This window comes from Hordeum vulgare, chromosome 3H (assembly GCF_904849725.1).
Source record: "Hordeum vulgare subsp. vulgare chromosome 3H, MorexV3_pseudomolecules_assembly, whole genome shotgun sequence".
Classification (NCBI taxonomy): domain Eukaryota; kingdom Viridiplantae; phylum Streptophyta; class Magnoliopsida; order Poales; family Poaceae; genus Hordeum; species Hordeum vulgare.
Window position 1 is genome coordinate 551,888,522 of NC_058520.1, and position 13,512 is coordinate 551,902,033.

Sequence of the window (13,512 nt, forward strand, 5' to 3'; positions counted from 1 at the left end):
CACACACGATATATCCATTTGCTGGATGGCGACAGCATATTTTATTTTGTGCGTGCAGACACAACGAGAATGCGTCTGGCACAAGGCACATTCTTGGTAGATGGACAGAATCACACAATACATTTTCTAATCGCTGGTTCAAGCTAGGTCGCAAGTCTTCCAAGAAACGTTTTTAAATCCGTCTTCTCCCGTGCGTGCACAGCTGAGACGACGACTCGACAGTCCAACGTTACAGTCACCTCCCTTCCCCAGCAGGTACGATAGGATTCCGACAAGGACGTGTCATTACCGACGGGTCACACGATTCCCCGGGGGACGACGACGTCCAGCTGCGGTCAGTCTGGCCGTGCAGGAGAGTTCACTGTTGGCCTCCAGATGGAGATAGCGGACACGCATCGCCAAGAACCTCACCGTCATGAACAGCCGGTCGTGGTAAGTAGAATGCAGGAGAAGTGTTTTGAAGAGACTACTCCTACTTGTGTTCTGAAGCGAGCTCCCGACTCGGCGGAGCTGATTTCATGGGGATGACCGGATGCTTTCGTCGATCGGCCGACGGTATCCTTTTTCCTGCGGTTCTCGTTGAACACGTAGGCAGTCCGTTGGACCAGAGCCCGTATATAATTCTCAGAACGAGCATGGTTTTCAACGGATGCATACGCGTTGCTGATCCGAAATGTTGGCTCCACCAACCCGATCATCTTCAAAGTTACCCTCTGTTTCTGTTCTACCTTGTACGCACTATACAACAAAGCTTGTTTGATTTTTCTGTCACCGGCTTCCAGGCTTCAACGACCCCATCCACCCGTGGAATATCCTCGATTCCTCGCGATCCACGTTGTTTGGCGTCCTCGTCGAGTGGTCCGGCTCCGGCACAGCCACCATCCATCACTCCGGGACGCAGCGGTCACCGCCTGTTCCCGGTAGCGACGGAAACAAGCGGGACCTTCCTTTCGGTCGACAAGGTAGGCCCTGTTTTCTTTAAAAAGTTTTAGGCTTTTTTTTAGTCTCAACTAAAAAATTCTTAGTCTTTATCGTTTTTTAGGGATTAACCAGGGACTATAGGTCATTAAATGACAGACAAAAAGGCCATGTTACCTCTAGTACTACTAGAAGTTATTAAATGATATGCTAAAAGTAAGGACACTGTTGGACAAAGTGTAAAAAAAGTCTCAAAAAAAACCCTCTCAAAAGGACTTCTTCCTTTAGGTTGGTTGTATTGAAAGTATCATATACTAGTATCATGCATATGATACTAGTGTATGATATTAATCCGTAAGAGCAAGTACAATAGAGCTGAGTCAGCTGGCTATAAGGAATAAAATAGTATATTTTTGCTTAGTTGAAGGAGAGAGAATGTAAGCGCGCTCTTAGTTAAGAGTAAGCTCTAGCACGTGCTTCTAGACACTTTATGAGAATGAAGGTGGGTCATATAATAAATAAGTAGTACACGCTTCTAACCGACTATTGTAGTACATGTTAGTTATAAGATGGGCTATAGGTGACATGGCATGAGCTTATAACCGGCAGCCGGCTCTACTATTATACTTGCTCTAATGCATAGTATCATGCGCTAGTATCATAGAACGGTTCATTTATTATCATGCATGATACATAGTAGCACAACATTTAATATGATACGTATCATAATATGATACTCAGCTCTCTCTTTCTTCATTTAATTCCATGTCACCTCATCAAATATGCCTAGTTGACATGCATGATACTACTTATGATACTCCCATTACAACCAGACTTAGTATCAAATACCTCCTTTTAGTTTCTAAAAGTCCCTCCTGTTTGTTTCACATGAAATTAAAATGGACTTTTTTTAGTCCCTACATCAATAAATCCCCGGAAACAAACACCCCATATATTTAAGAGTAGTAGGAGTATATATGTTACATGATAATAAATAAACTAACATATAATATTATGTATTACGGTTGTTGTATCATACACTAGTATCATATGTATGATACTAATATATTATACATCCACTACAACCAGCCTAAGAACAGACCGTCGCTCGATTGCAGCACTGTCAGTAACACTCCTTCGACGAGAAAGATCGCCGCGATTCTGCGGTAGCATGCGCGAATCTCCGGCGATCTTCGGCCACACGTTTCAATCAGAACCGGTGGCGTCGACGAAGTACGCCGCCGTGTGGCCGAGACTCGAGAGAAACGGACCTGAAGAAAAATGCGAGACGGTGGTGGTCCACTCGTTCGGCCCTTGGAAAGCAACATTTTCCGCAAGCGAGTTTGCTTGACGGCTCCAACTAACTGCACCCGCCCTCGTGCAATCAAATGCTCTTCTTCTTGACTCCGCCACTCGAATATTTGACCGCTTTTGGTAGATGGTTAGTAGTACCAGTTTGATATACTAAAATGGTTCCCGGAGGCATTCTTACGGATATTCAGATTGTTTGTTTCCTCCCTTGCCCTTCTTGACTTCTTGCTACAAAATTCTATGTTGCACACGAACTCTCTTGGAGTCATGGGATCGAGACAAGAGAGAGTCCCGTGGTCATGCTCATCTTGTTCGTTTCTTCTGCCTCAAAGAGGAGAAGCAGGCGGTAGTACAACACACGGACCGTATCACCATATGGGCAACATGCAGCAGCAGAGACAAGAGTACTGTTCAATTATTAGCACCTAAACAAAAAATGATCAAGGATAAATTCATTGACCATGCACTTGGCAGATACTCCTATATTATTATTATTATTATTATTATCACATTAATAAACGGCCAGTGATTCGTATCCTCAACATGTCGCAGACGGACCATTGATTCGCATCCTCTCAAATCACGCCCCTGCCTGCCACGGCGCCACCTTTCCCCCCGGGTAGCCGGCCCACCGAAAGCGGTCCGTAGACCGGATGCACTAGACCGGTGAACCGCTGTTCCCTGCCGGGTCCACCCGCCAGGACGCGGGCGTAGAGACCCGGTGCGCCCAGAAGAAAGACACCGAGCCTCCCGCAGTCTTCAATCACAATCACATCGAGACGCGCGCACTACTCCATTTAGTAGCCGCTTAATTCGCTCTGCTCGACGGCGCAAACTCCCAACCTCTTCCATTCCTCCCCGGCCTCCGTTGCGAAAGTCGACAGAAACGGCGGCGGCGGCGGCTAGGGTTCGGAAATGGCGGCCGGCGGGGAGGGCGAGGAGCTGCGGCTGCTCGCCGCCGTCGAGGCGGGCGCGGCGCCCGCGGAGGAGAAGTCCTGGCGCCTCAACTTCGACGGCCTCCGCCCGCCTGAGGCGCGCCAGGAGAGGCCCGCCCGACGGCTCCACCACCACTGCCTCGGCGTCATAGGTAGGACACCTCTTCCTTTTCCCTGACACTGGTGCTGGCGTACTGGCGTGCTCGTGCTACCCTCTTTATACGCCGATGCGCGTCCATGGTGCTTGGTCCATGGCGTCTCGTGATTTGGCAAGCTTGGTTTCCTCGATGGGGCGGCTGCTTTTATGCAACTCGTGATGATTATGTAAAAGTTTAACCCTTTTCTGTTTTGTTTTGGTTCCTGGTAAGAGGATATAACCAGTCCTTTTCGGATATGGAGATTGGGTTCTGGATACTGACGGTGGTGGTTCGCCAGATTCGACTTCCTATGCTAGCTTATCAGAAATGTGTAGTTTCCCGTTGATGTTTTTCTTCTTGAGCTTCTCTGATATTGCATATTGTCCATATGTGGGAAGGGCAATCTGTGCTTTTTTAAGTTCAGTTCTTTCAGTCTTGCACTGCTCATGCATATCCCTGAAAAGAAGGTGCTATGTGAGGTCAGCAGAATTATCGTAGTTGGGGACTGGATGACAAGGATAAAAGGACTGTAGGATCTAACTAGGATAGCACGTGAGCTGTTTGAGACTTTCCCTTTTTAAGAGCAAGTATAATAGTAGAGCCGGCTGCGGGCTGTAAGCTCATGCCATGTCACCTATAGCCCATCTTATAGCTAACATGTCCAATAGTTGGTTAGAAGAGTGTACTACTTATTTATTATATGACCCACCATCCATTCTCACAAAGTGCCTAGGAGCACGTGCTAGAGCTGGCTCTTAACTAAGAGCCCGCTTACCTTCTCTCTTCTCTCTCCTCCAACTAAGCAAAAATATACTACTTTATTCCTTATAGCCAGCTGACTCAGCTCTATTGTACTTGCTCTAACGCACATGGAATGGAATGGGAGCATCTCCAACGCGGATCATCAAAACGCCCGCAAATGTCCGGACCAATCAGTTCATACAATTTTAAAGCTCCTGCGGGGTCACCAAATCGGGTTTGACTGGTTCGAATGTCCAAAATCCAGCTACCTGGCCTCAAATCAGGGGTACTTTGGGGGAGTCTGGACGTCTACCACTTCGGAATCTGACAGCCCTGACCCACCACAAACCCTCTCCGACTGTCTGGCTCTAGAACCTCGGTGTAATCATACCGACTGACAGGCCTGCCCCATACCCACAATCTTGGCGGCACGGTGACTGAGAAGCCTACTCCGGCTATAAACTCGGCTCACCCCCTCTACCCTATCTGCACACTCCTCCCCTCCCACACCTCCGGCCGTTGCGATGGGCAAGAACGGACATTGAGAAGATCGGGGCATGGCGGCCGCTCGGCAGCTACCGCTCCAACCAGTCACCAGGGGCAGCTCCAGGTCCAGCTCAGGACGTCGCCCACGGTTACCAGGCCCGTAGTCGTCCATTGCTCTGTCCACCATGAAGGTGGTGCCGATCTCCTCGGGACAAGAGGAGCAGTAGCCGCCCTTGCTCGTGCGGTGGCGTCTATGGATGACGAGTTCACCACACATATGGACGAGGCATTGTTCCGGTCGTTGACCGATCGTGGTCCGCCATTGCCGCCCACTTCGTGCAACCATGACATCCAAATCGTACATCGCCGTGTGAAGGAGGCCCCACCGTCCCCAACACTTCGCCAACCGGGCGTCTGGTCCTTCCGCCGTCAAGGATAAGCCGTCCTCCCCACTACCGTCCAAGCTACCCACGCCTCCACTGTTACCTCAAAGGTAGCGACGCTGGCGCCAAGTTGTCGTCCAAGTGAAAAGTCATGGGGGAGGAGTGCCGTCGGGAGCGGTACAACACAAGGCGACGTTCACCAAGACTCGGGTGGCGTCGCCTGGGTGCATGTGGACCCCATGCTTGCCGACGCTTGGTCCCTTTACCGGTCCAAGACCACCATCGAGTCATATGCCTGTCGTCAAAGCCAGCTCAACACCCAGCTCCTCCATGCGGGGCTGACGGCCTCCAAGCCGCCGCCGACAAGCCATGCCAGGCGGTGGAGGTTGTGGTCGAGCGTTTGCGCCGCCGCGGCTGGGCGGGGATGCTGCAACGCCCAACGGTCCTTTCGCCATTGGTGTGACGACGACGACAACTCAAACGGCCACGCCTATGAGGTCACTTCCCACTACTATGCATAGTTTAGTTTACTCTAGGTTTGTTTCGATTTTCGAACTTGTTAGATTTCATCCGTTTTGCATGTAATATATTGAACTTGCTAAATTTCGTCCGAATTTCATGTGGACATTTGGTGATCATGGTTGGATGGCCTCCACTTGGCCGGATGTGTCCGTGGGCATTTACGGGCGGAAATTTGGTGATCCGCGTTGGAGATGACCTAAGGTTCCATATAAGATCTTTATTTCTATCTGCAGGTCAAGCTCCCGAGGATGTTGTCGCTGAATACTACCAACAGCAAGTGGAAATGCTAGAGGGTTTCAATGAAATGGATGCGCTGACCGATCGTGGTTTTCTTCCTGGAATGTCCAAGGTCTGTTCTATAAATAAGCTTCAGGTTGTGACATTAGGGAGGACACCTAACTTAAAAATTAAATGAAACTTATCTACCTGCAGGAAGAGCGTGAACAGGTTGCTAGGAGTGAAACCTTAGCCATCCGGCTATCAAACATTGCAAACATGGTTCTTTTTGCTGCAAAAGTGTATGCTTCAGTACGGAGTGGCTCGCTTGCTATTATAGCTTCCACTTTGGATTCTCTTCTTGACTTGTTGTCAGGGTTCATCTTATGGTTTACTGCATTTTCTATGCAAACACCAAATCCCTACAGATACCCAATTGGTAAAAAGCGTATGCAGCCGCTGGTGAGTTCTGTTTCAACATGTACTTCCTGTAGTTCCTTTTGTAGGGAACTATTCTTATAATCCATTTGACCAGTCTCAATGGTGTTATTAGTTAGTTCTATTCAGTATAGGTGTTACATACTTCAGTTACTACTTTTACTCTCAACAGTGATTTTGTGTAGCACTCTGAAAAGAAATGCAAACGGATATTAGATCAGGAAAGAAAATAAGTTAATGCAAAAGATTGAATGAAGTGGTGAAATTATACCGTATGATGCAGCTTTGTGATTTAAGAAGACTTAATACTGTGCTCTAACTTCTAAGGCACTCTGCGCGTTCCAGTGTAACCCTGTCTATTTTTATTTATTTTTGTTTTCGTTAGCTGCCAGTTAGGTGTGGTATACTCCCTCCATCCCATAATATAAGAGCGGTTTTTACACTAGTGTAGTGTAAAAAATGCTCTTATATTATGGGACAGAGGGAGTATGAAATTGTAAGCCTAAAAACTATAGAATATACTTTCTTTCGACCCTTCCGGTTTAGATTCACAATTGTTCTGGCACATCTTGTACTGTAAGGAATTGCACATTTTTTGCTTACTTTTCAGTATGTTCACAGCTTCATGATAACCTTTCTCCAGGGAATACTTGTCTTTGCCTCAGTTATGGCAACGCTTGGCCTTCAGATCATCTTAGAATCAACTCGATCACTGTTGTCTGATGTAAGTCCACTGTTTTTGTCAGCTTCGAAATACTTTTTTTTTATCTTCACTGTCTTTTTTAGCAGAAATTTCTCCAAGGACATTTCTTTAAAAAAAATCACGAGTTGCACTTGCATCTCCCCCAACTCACCAGGGCATCAGAACACTGTTCGCTTATTAACTTTCCTGTACTGCTTTTCAACATTAGCTGTGTGGAAGCCTTGCTATTTCAGTATCACTATTCACTAACACATAGTCCCTCCTGTTCACTAAATGCTGCTATTTTGGACACGATTACAGTCAAACTTCAACTACTTACACATATATTCGAAAGTATTTAGAGGCGCCTTAAAATGGTGTAGATAAATTTATCTCAAAAAGTACTTTCATTATTTCATATCTTATAACTTCTTTGGATTTAGATCATGTCAAATGTTTGTCCTTTTGGTTTATGACATATTAAAATCATTCTGCCCATTGTACTAGTGTTTCGTATTTTTGATACTTTGATACATTTCATATGTTGCCACTTTAAGTTCGCTAAATCACTTCTACGACAACACTGTGAATTGACTAAATAATTGCTTGTTTGGTTTCGTTAAGACAAGGCTTGCCCAGGAATTGCTTTGTTAATATGTGTATTTTATGACATGAAATTGGTGTCACTAGATTCGTTTTCAACAGTACTTCCAGCTATTCGTGGTTTTGTATCATAGATACCATTTATTAATAGAGTAATTCTTCGTCAAAGCCTTGATCTGTATCCTTATTGTGAAGACAGAAGCCTTGTGTTGATTTTGGCTAGTTAAGTTTCCCAGTTGCCATGACCAGTGTGCTTTTGCCAACTCTGCTCCTTAAAAGAAAATAAAGATTTTGCTATAAGCACTATACTTTTCCTACTAAACCTTTTCTTGTTACGTTGTACCCGGACTTATCACATTCTCTTTTTTTTTTTGGTCTGGCAAATAATTAGCTAAATGTAGGCCATGGCAGCTGTAATGTGAGCTTCTGAAATTCTCCCTTTTGAACCACTGTTGTTGCTGCACAGTTCCCTCTGAAAAATGTAGGTCTGGGAGTACCTTTTTTATCAATATAGTTTGCAAAACCTTTGTTCCTGCGCAGTTCCCTTTTGAACCACATCTATGTATCCCTTACTCTGGAACTATGACTCTTAGATACAAACTTTAGTTCTTCCATTATAAATTTTGTTTGCTCATATTATCCTATCATTTTCTAGGGAGGTGAATTCAGTTTGACAAATGAGCAGGAAAAGTGGGTTGTGGACATCATGCTCTCAGTGACGCTGGTGAAACTTGCCCTGGCTTTATATTGCCGCACATTCACCAATGAAATTGTCAAGGCTTATGCACAGGATCACATTTTCGATGTGATCACTAATATAATTGGTCTTGTGGCTGCACTACTAGCAAATTATTTTGAAGGATGGATCGACCCAGTCGGTGCAATTATTGTAAGTGGTTCCCCTTCCCTCTCTTCTGTCTTATTTTCATGGCAATTGATCTCTTCTTCCTTCTGTATCCGAAGCTGCATCCCAATATTGATCACTTCCTTCAGTTGCCTGGCTCCAAAAATGACGACAACCGAATAACACGAGTGAAAGAGCGGACAGTGTGCTATTTTGAAATTAACAGTTGATTTTCAGAGAAAAATATTAATCATGAGTTGGTTCTTCATTTGCAGCTAGCAATCTACACCATCAGGACATGGTCGATGACGGTGCTGGAAAACGTTCACTCGCTTGTCGGGCAGTCGGCTTCGCCAGAGTACCTTCAGAAGCTGACCTACCTATGCTGGAACCACCACAAGGCCGTGAGGCACATCGACACGGTGCGCGCCTACACGTTCGGCTCGCACTACTTTGTGGAGGTGGACATTGTGCTGCCGGCGGGCATGCCGCTGAAGGAGGCGCACGACATCGGTGAGGCCCTGCAGGAGAAGCTGGAGTGCCTGCCCGAGATCGAGCGCGCCTTCGTCCACCTCGACTATGAGTTCACACATCGGCCCGAGCACGCTCTGTCCCATGACAAGTAGCTTCAGGTTCAGGCAGTGGGTGCAGCTCTGTACAGATTAAAGGCTGAAGCTGTTTATTTTTAGCGTCAATGGTTTCAGAAATCAGCTGTTCGTCAGCCTCGCGGAAAAACCTGCGGGTGCAGCACTCAATTGAAAGGGAAACGTTACCTTCCAGCCGGCTGATTCTGCTATCGCGTCCACTGCCACCTTTGTTTGCCACGTGGCCGGACGGACGAGCCGTGACCGTTTTCCTAAAACAATTTGTTCATGCAGCTTAGAAGTAGTTGACCGCAAAAGGAGGGAACCCAGGCGTGGAGACGATCGACTTCCACTGGATCAAGCCAAGAGCTCGCTGGCCGCCTCCTCTCCAGTCTGGCAAGCAACGGGACCAGCCTCCTCTCCAGTCCGGCAAGCAACGGGACCAGCCTCCTCTCCAGTCCGGCAAGCAACGGGACCAGCCTCCTCTCCAGTCCGGCAAGCAACGGGACCACGCCGCCTTCCCTGGTCAGATCCCGTCGCCGGGGAGCTTCCCTGCTCGTTCCTGCAGCATCCCAAGGCGAGCTCGCGTGCCTGACTCTCCGTCAAGCATGGATCCCGACTGGGTAGTGCTTCTGCAACGTGACTTTCGTTGCAAAAATTCCTGAAGACGAAGAAAAAAAAATCTGTAACAAGCAAATTGTTTTTGAAACTCGACCGTTGTTTCAGGAATTAACGGATCCAAAGTTTATTTCTTGCGGCAAAGCGAAAGTTTCCGTAATTTGAGCGTCGTTTCAGGAAATAACTACTGACCATGCGGCGGAGATGCGGGACGTTAGATCGGCATCTCGCCTTCCCTGGTCAGATCCCGTCGTCGGGGAGCTTCCCTGCTTGTTCCTGCAGCATCCCAAGGCGAGCTCGCGTGCCTGACTCTCCGTCGAGCATGGATCCCGACTGGGTAGTGCTTCTGCAACGTGACTTTCGTTGCAAAAATTCCTGAAGACGAAGAAAAAAAAATCTGTAACAAGCAAATTGTTTTTGAAACTTGACCGTTGTTTCAGGAATTAACGGATCCAAAGTTTATTTCTTGCGACAAAGCGAAAGTTTCCGTAACTTGAGCGTCGTTTCAGGAAATAACTACTGACCATGCAGCGGAGATGCGGGACGTTAGATCGGCATCTGACGGCTAACTAGGTGACGGATAATTTTTAAAAATCACCCGGTGAACGCCCCTAATTGAAATGCGCATACTGGAGTGACAGATATGGCGATGCCCATGTTGATTGTGCCTTTCTAAGTTGTCATGCCACCTACGTTGCATATGTATTTCAGTATCGGCCAAAAGATATCATCGCTGATTTACCTGGGACTGTGCCAGATATGGCGATGCCCATGTTGATTGTGCCTTTCTAAGTTGTCATCTCACCGACGTTGCATATGTATTTCAGTATCGGCCAAAAGATATCATCGCTGATATACCTCGGACTGTGAAACGGACAGAGATCACGTTTGCATGTCACCGTGTGTCTTGCGGTCTAAATTTAAATTTAAACATTGTAAAAAACTTTAAAAAAAATCATGCATGTTCACAACACATATTAAGATAACTCTTAATATGTTCAGATCAAAATTCGAAACATACATCGAGAAACAAAAAAGAGAAACTCAGATGTGAATAGCCTACAGAGAACCATTCGCGAACTATTCATGAGAGATTTCTCTTTTTTGTTTCTCGATGTATATTTCGAATTTTGATCTGAATTTTTTAGGGGTTATCTTAATATGTGCTGTGAACATGCATGTTTTTTTTCAGATTTTTTAGTAGTGTTTAAATTTGAATTTAGGCAGTAAGGCACACGATGACATGCAAAACGATGACATGCAAAACGTACATGTCACCTGATCTCTGTCCCTGTGAGACATGCTGTTTGGCTGATCACTGATGATTTCCCATCACTGGCCGCTGGCCAGCCAGTGAAGTTTTCACAGTGGGCGTCGAGGATACAATGAACATTTTTTTTTTGAAAGAGGGGTTTCCCAGCCTTATTTTATTGATGAAGCAGCAACGAGAAACAAAGACGATCAGTTCATAGCCTACTACCAGCTACTAAATATAATTCTTTTTAGAGGTTCCATTATTGGACTACATATGGATGTATGTAGATATATTTTAGAGTATAGATTCATTCCTTTTGCTCCGTATGTAGTCCTCTAGTGAAATCTCTAAAATGACTTATATTTAGAAACAGAGGGAGTAGAAAGCAAATCAAAAGATCCAGGCAAAACCACATAGATGTCTGGATCAATCTAAAACAACCGCCAAAGGGCACAGTAGGAGGTATCGAAGACCTGATCAAAGATCTAGTACAGATTTATTACATTTTCCTATGTCAAGCCAGTACATGAATCCAATCACCGATCAGGCCCAGCCTATCTTCATGAGCTCTTCCCGATGTTTGTCCAGCAGGAGGACGAAGCATCGAAGGAGATCTGCCTAGACAGCGTCGCACGGAGCCATCCAGCATTACAAGATTCCTTTTAGTTTGATAAGGCCGTAGCCCAACCCTCTTCATGTGCGTCCCTAGAAACAAAACTCATTTCTCAATCTCCAAACACTCCACAAGGAGGCAACAATCACCATATAAGCACATGTTTACTCTTGTTTAGTTTCCACAACATGCATACATCAGCAAAGCATGAAATCTTATGTATATGAAAGAACTCATACACCATCACCCATATAGTGTTAATGCAATCAAAAAACAAGTATTGTATGGTTTGAGTTTTACTAGAGAACAAGCATGACATATCCTTCACATGTCTTCTCTTGGCTAAATTATCTCTGGTCAAAGTCTTGTTATTTAGGCATAGCCACAAGAAGACATGTATATTTTGTGGACATAAATTTTTCCATAAAGCATCCCCAGAGGGAGAAACCACGCCTCCGAAATTGATGATGCTACAAAAAGACTTTACTGAGTATTTGCCATTGGATTTTAGTCCCACACGAGTATCCTATGTGTGAGCCAGAGGGAACTTTGTCAAATGTTCAATAAGTTGCAGTCAGCTGGACATGCCCCTCTGTTCAACACATCCTCTAAACAATAGTCTAAGTGTTGCCCCATCCCATACCTGGGTACCGAGCAATCAGTCTGATTACATATGTCAAATAGGTCCCAGAATTTAACTTTCAGGGAATAATCCCCCGCCCAAGTGTCATGCCAAAAGCTAATATCATTTCCCTCCTAAATTTTTAGGGATAAAAGGTTTTGGCAGCATTCAAAGCCCAAGTCACACTGAAGGGAGAGCCAACTTGTTGCCTAGACCACAATATATTTGGGGATTACACATTATATTTAAAAGCAATCGGTTTATTCCAATCACTATTATTGTTCTCAAAGAAGCATTCCCCCACGACGCCAAAAGGGCCATGTTAAAGTCTCTCACGTTGGGTACAGTCACCAAGGACTTTCTTCCTTGAGACAAGTCCCCAATGGGCTAGATGGTATTTATGTTGGTCTTCTATATTTCTCCAGAAAAAATGAGTCATCTGAGAATTGATGGCACTAATTGCCCATTTAGGAAATTTCAAAACAATCATCAGGTAGGTAGGTATACTTACAATGCAAGCACACAACAGAAACCTCTATAAGTGAGGTATCTACCTAGCCAGCCGGAGATATTTTTCACAATTCTATCAATGATGGGTTGATACGATCAACAACAGTGACAAAACCTTGGTCGATGATGACTTTATATTGGCTTTTGCACATTGGGGCTGCACTACTACTCCAATAATAATACAAGTATTGCTATCAATGTAGCCTCGACAGCACAACAACACACATCATTGCACATGCGCAATACACAAATACATATAATCATTGAATTTTCATATGTCATCCAATATACAATAGACATGCTTTTCATGTAATGTCGTTTGCCAATGCAATTTGATTGTCACATAACACACACACATATAATATATCAATTCCGCCTACATTTTTAAGTCAGACAAAACAGGTCAATATTTCATACATGAAAGAACAACTCTCCATGACGCTTCTGTTGTAACGTCCGGGGAAGGTGCAGAGTTGCAGCTGGCTGAAGGGCGTGCGGAGCCACACAATGCTGGGCGGCGGCCCATGGGCAGATAGGAGGTGCGGGGCATGCTGGAGCAGGGTGTGATTGTGCCGGATCTATTCCGGTCTACGATGGGCACTGGTGGCGCGCATGGTGCACGTTGGCGCGTGTGGTTCATCGCTGTGGCTGGGAAACGTGGTGGTTTTCGGTCTCGGGCAGTTCTTCATTGTTCCTTTGCCGTGATGGTGCTTGGCAAGGCACAGCTGGTCAAACAGCGTCCGATATCTCTGTTTTTGGTTGGCGGTGGATAGATCTACACAGGGTGTTGGTCGTTGGTCTCCGCGAGGTGCGGTTGGCTACGATGGGTGTGGTTCAGTGCTTCTTCCTTGGCAGGCTGGTTCATTGGTGGTGGGCTTGTCAGCGCCGATGCGAGATGATGTGCGATCGAGGTGGTGTGGGAGCTGGGGTGAAGACCCTATCTCGACCTTGTGTTTTGACCAGTGATGGCAGCGACTGTGGCTGTCGTTGGCCTTTCTGGAGGCATTGTTGTGTTGCTGCCACACCCCTCCTGCGCAGATACGGTCATCTCCGCCTCTCCAAGGGAAACCCTTGATCTTCTAATCGAACGATGA

At 45.8% G+C, this 13,512-nt stretch overlaps 1 protein-coding gene across 1 annotated transcript; it reads left to right on the forward strand.

The window, feature by feature from the left end:
• The first annotated feature begins 3,034 nt into the window (after positions 1–3,034).
• Positions 3,035–8,995, forward strand: LOC123444954 (metal tolerance protein 5). Its single transcript, XM_045121848.1, has 6 exons — positions 3,035–3,316; positions 5,667–5,782; positions 5,866–6,111; positions 6,731–6,811; positions 8,028–8,261; positions 8,492–8,995. Exons 1-6 carry the CDS (start codon positions 3,145–3,147, stop codon positions 8,840–8,842), a joined length of 1,200 nt encoding a protein of 399 aa, XP_044977783.1. The 5' UTR covers positions 3,035–3,144; the 3' UTR covers positions 8,843–8,995.
• The last annotated feature ends 4,517 nt before the right edge of the window (positions 8,996–13,512 follow it).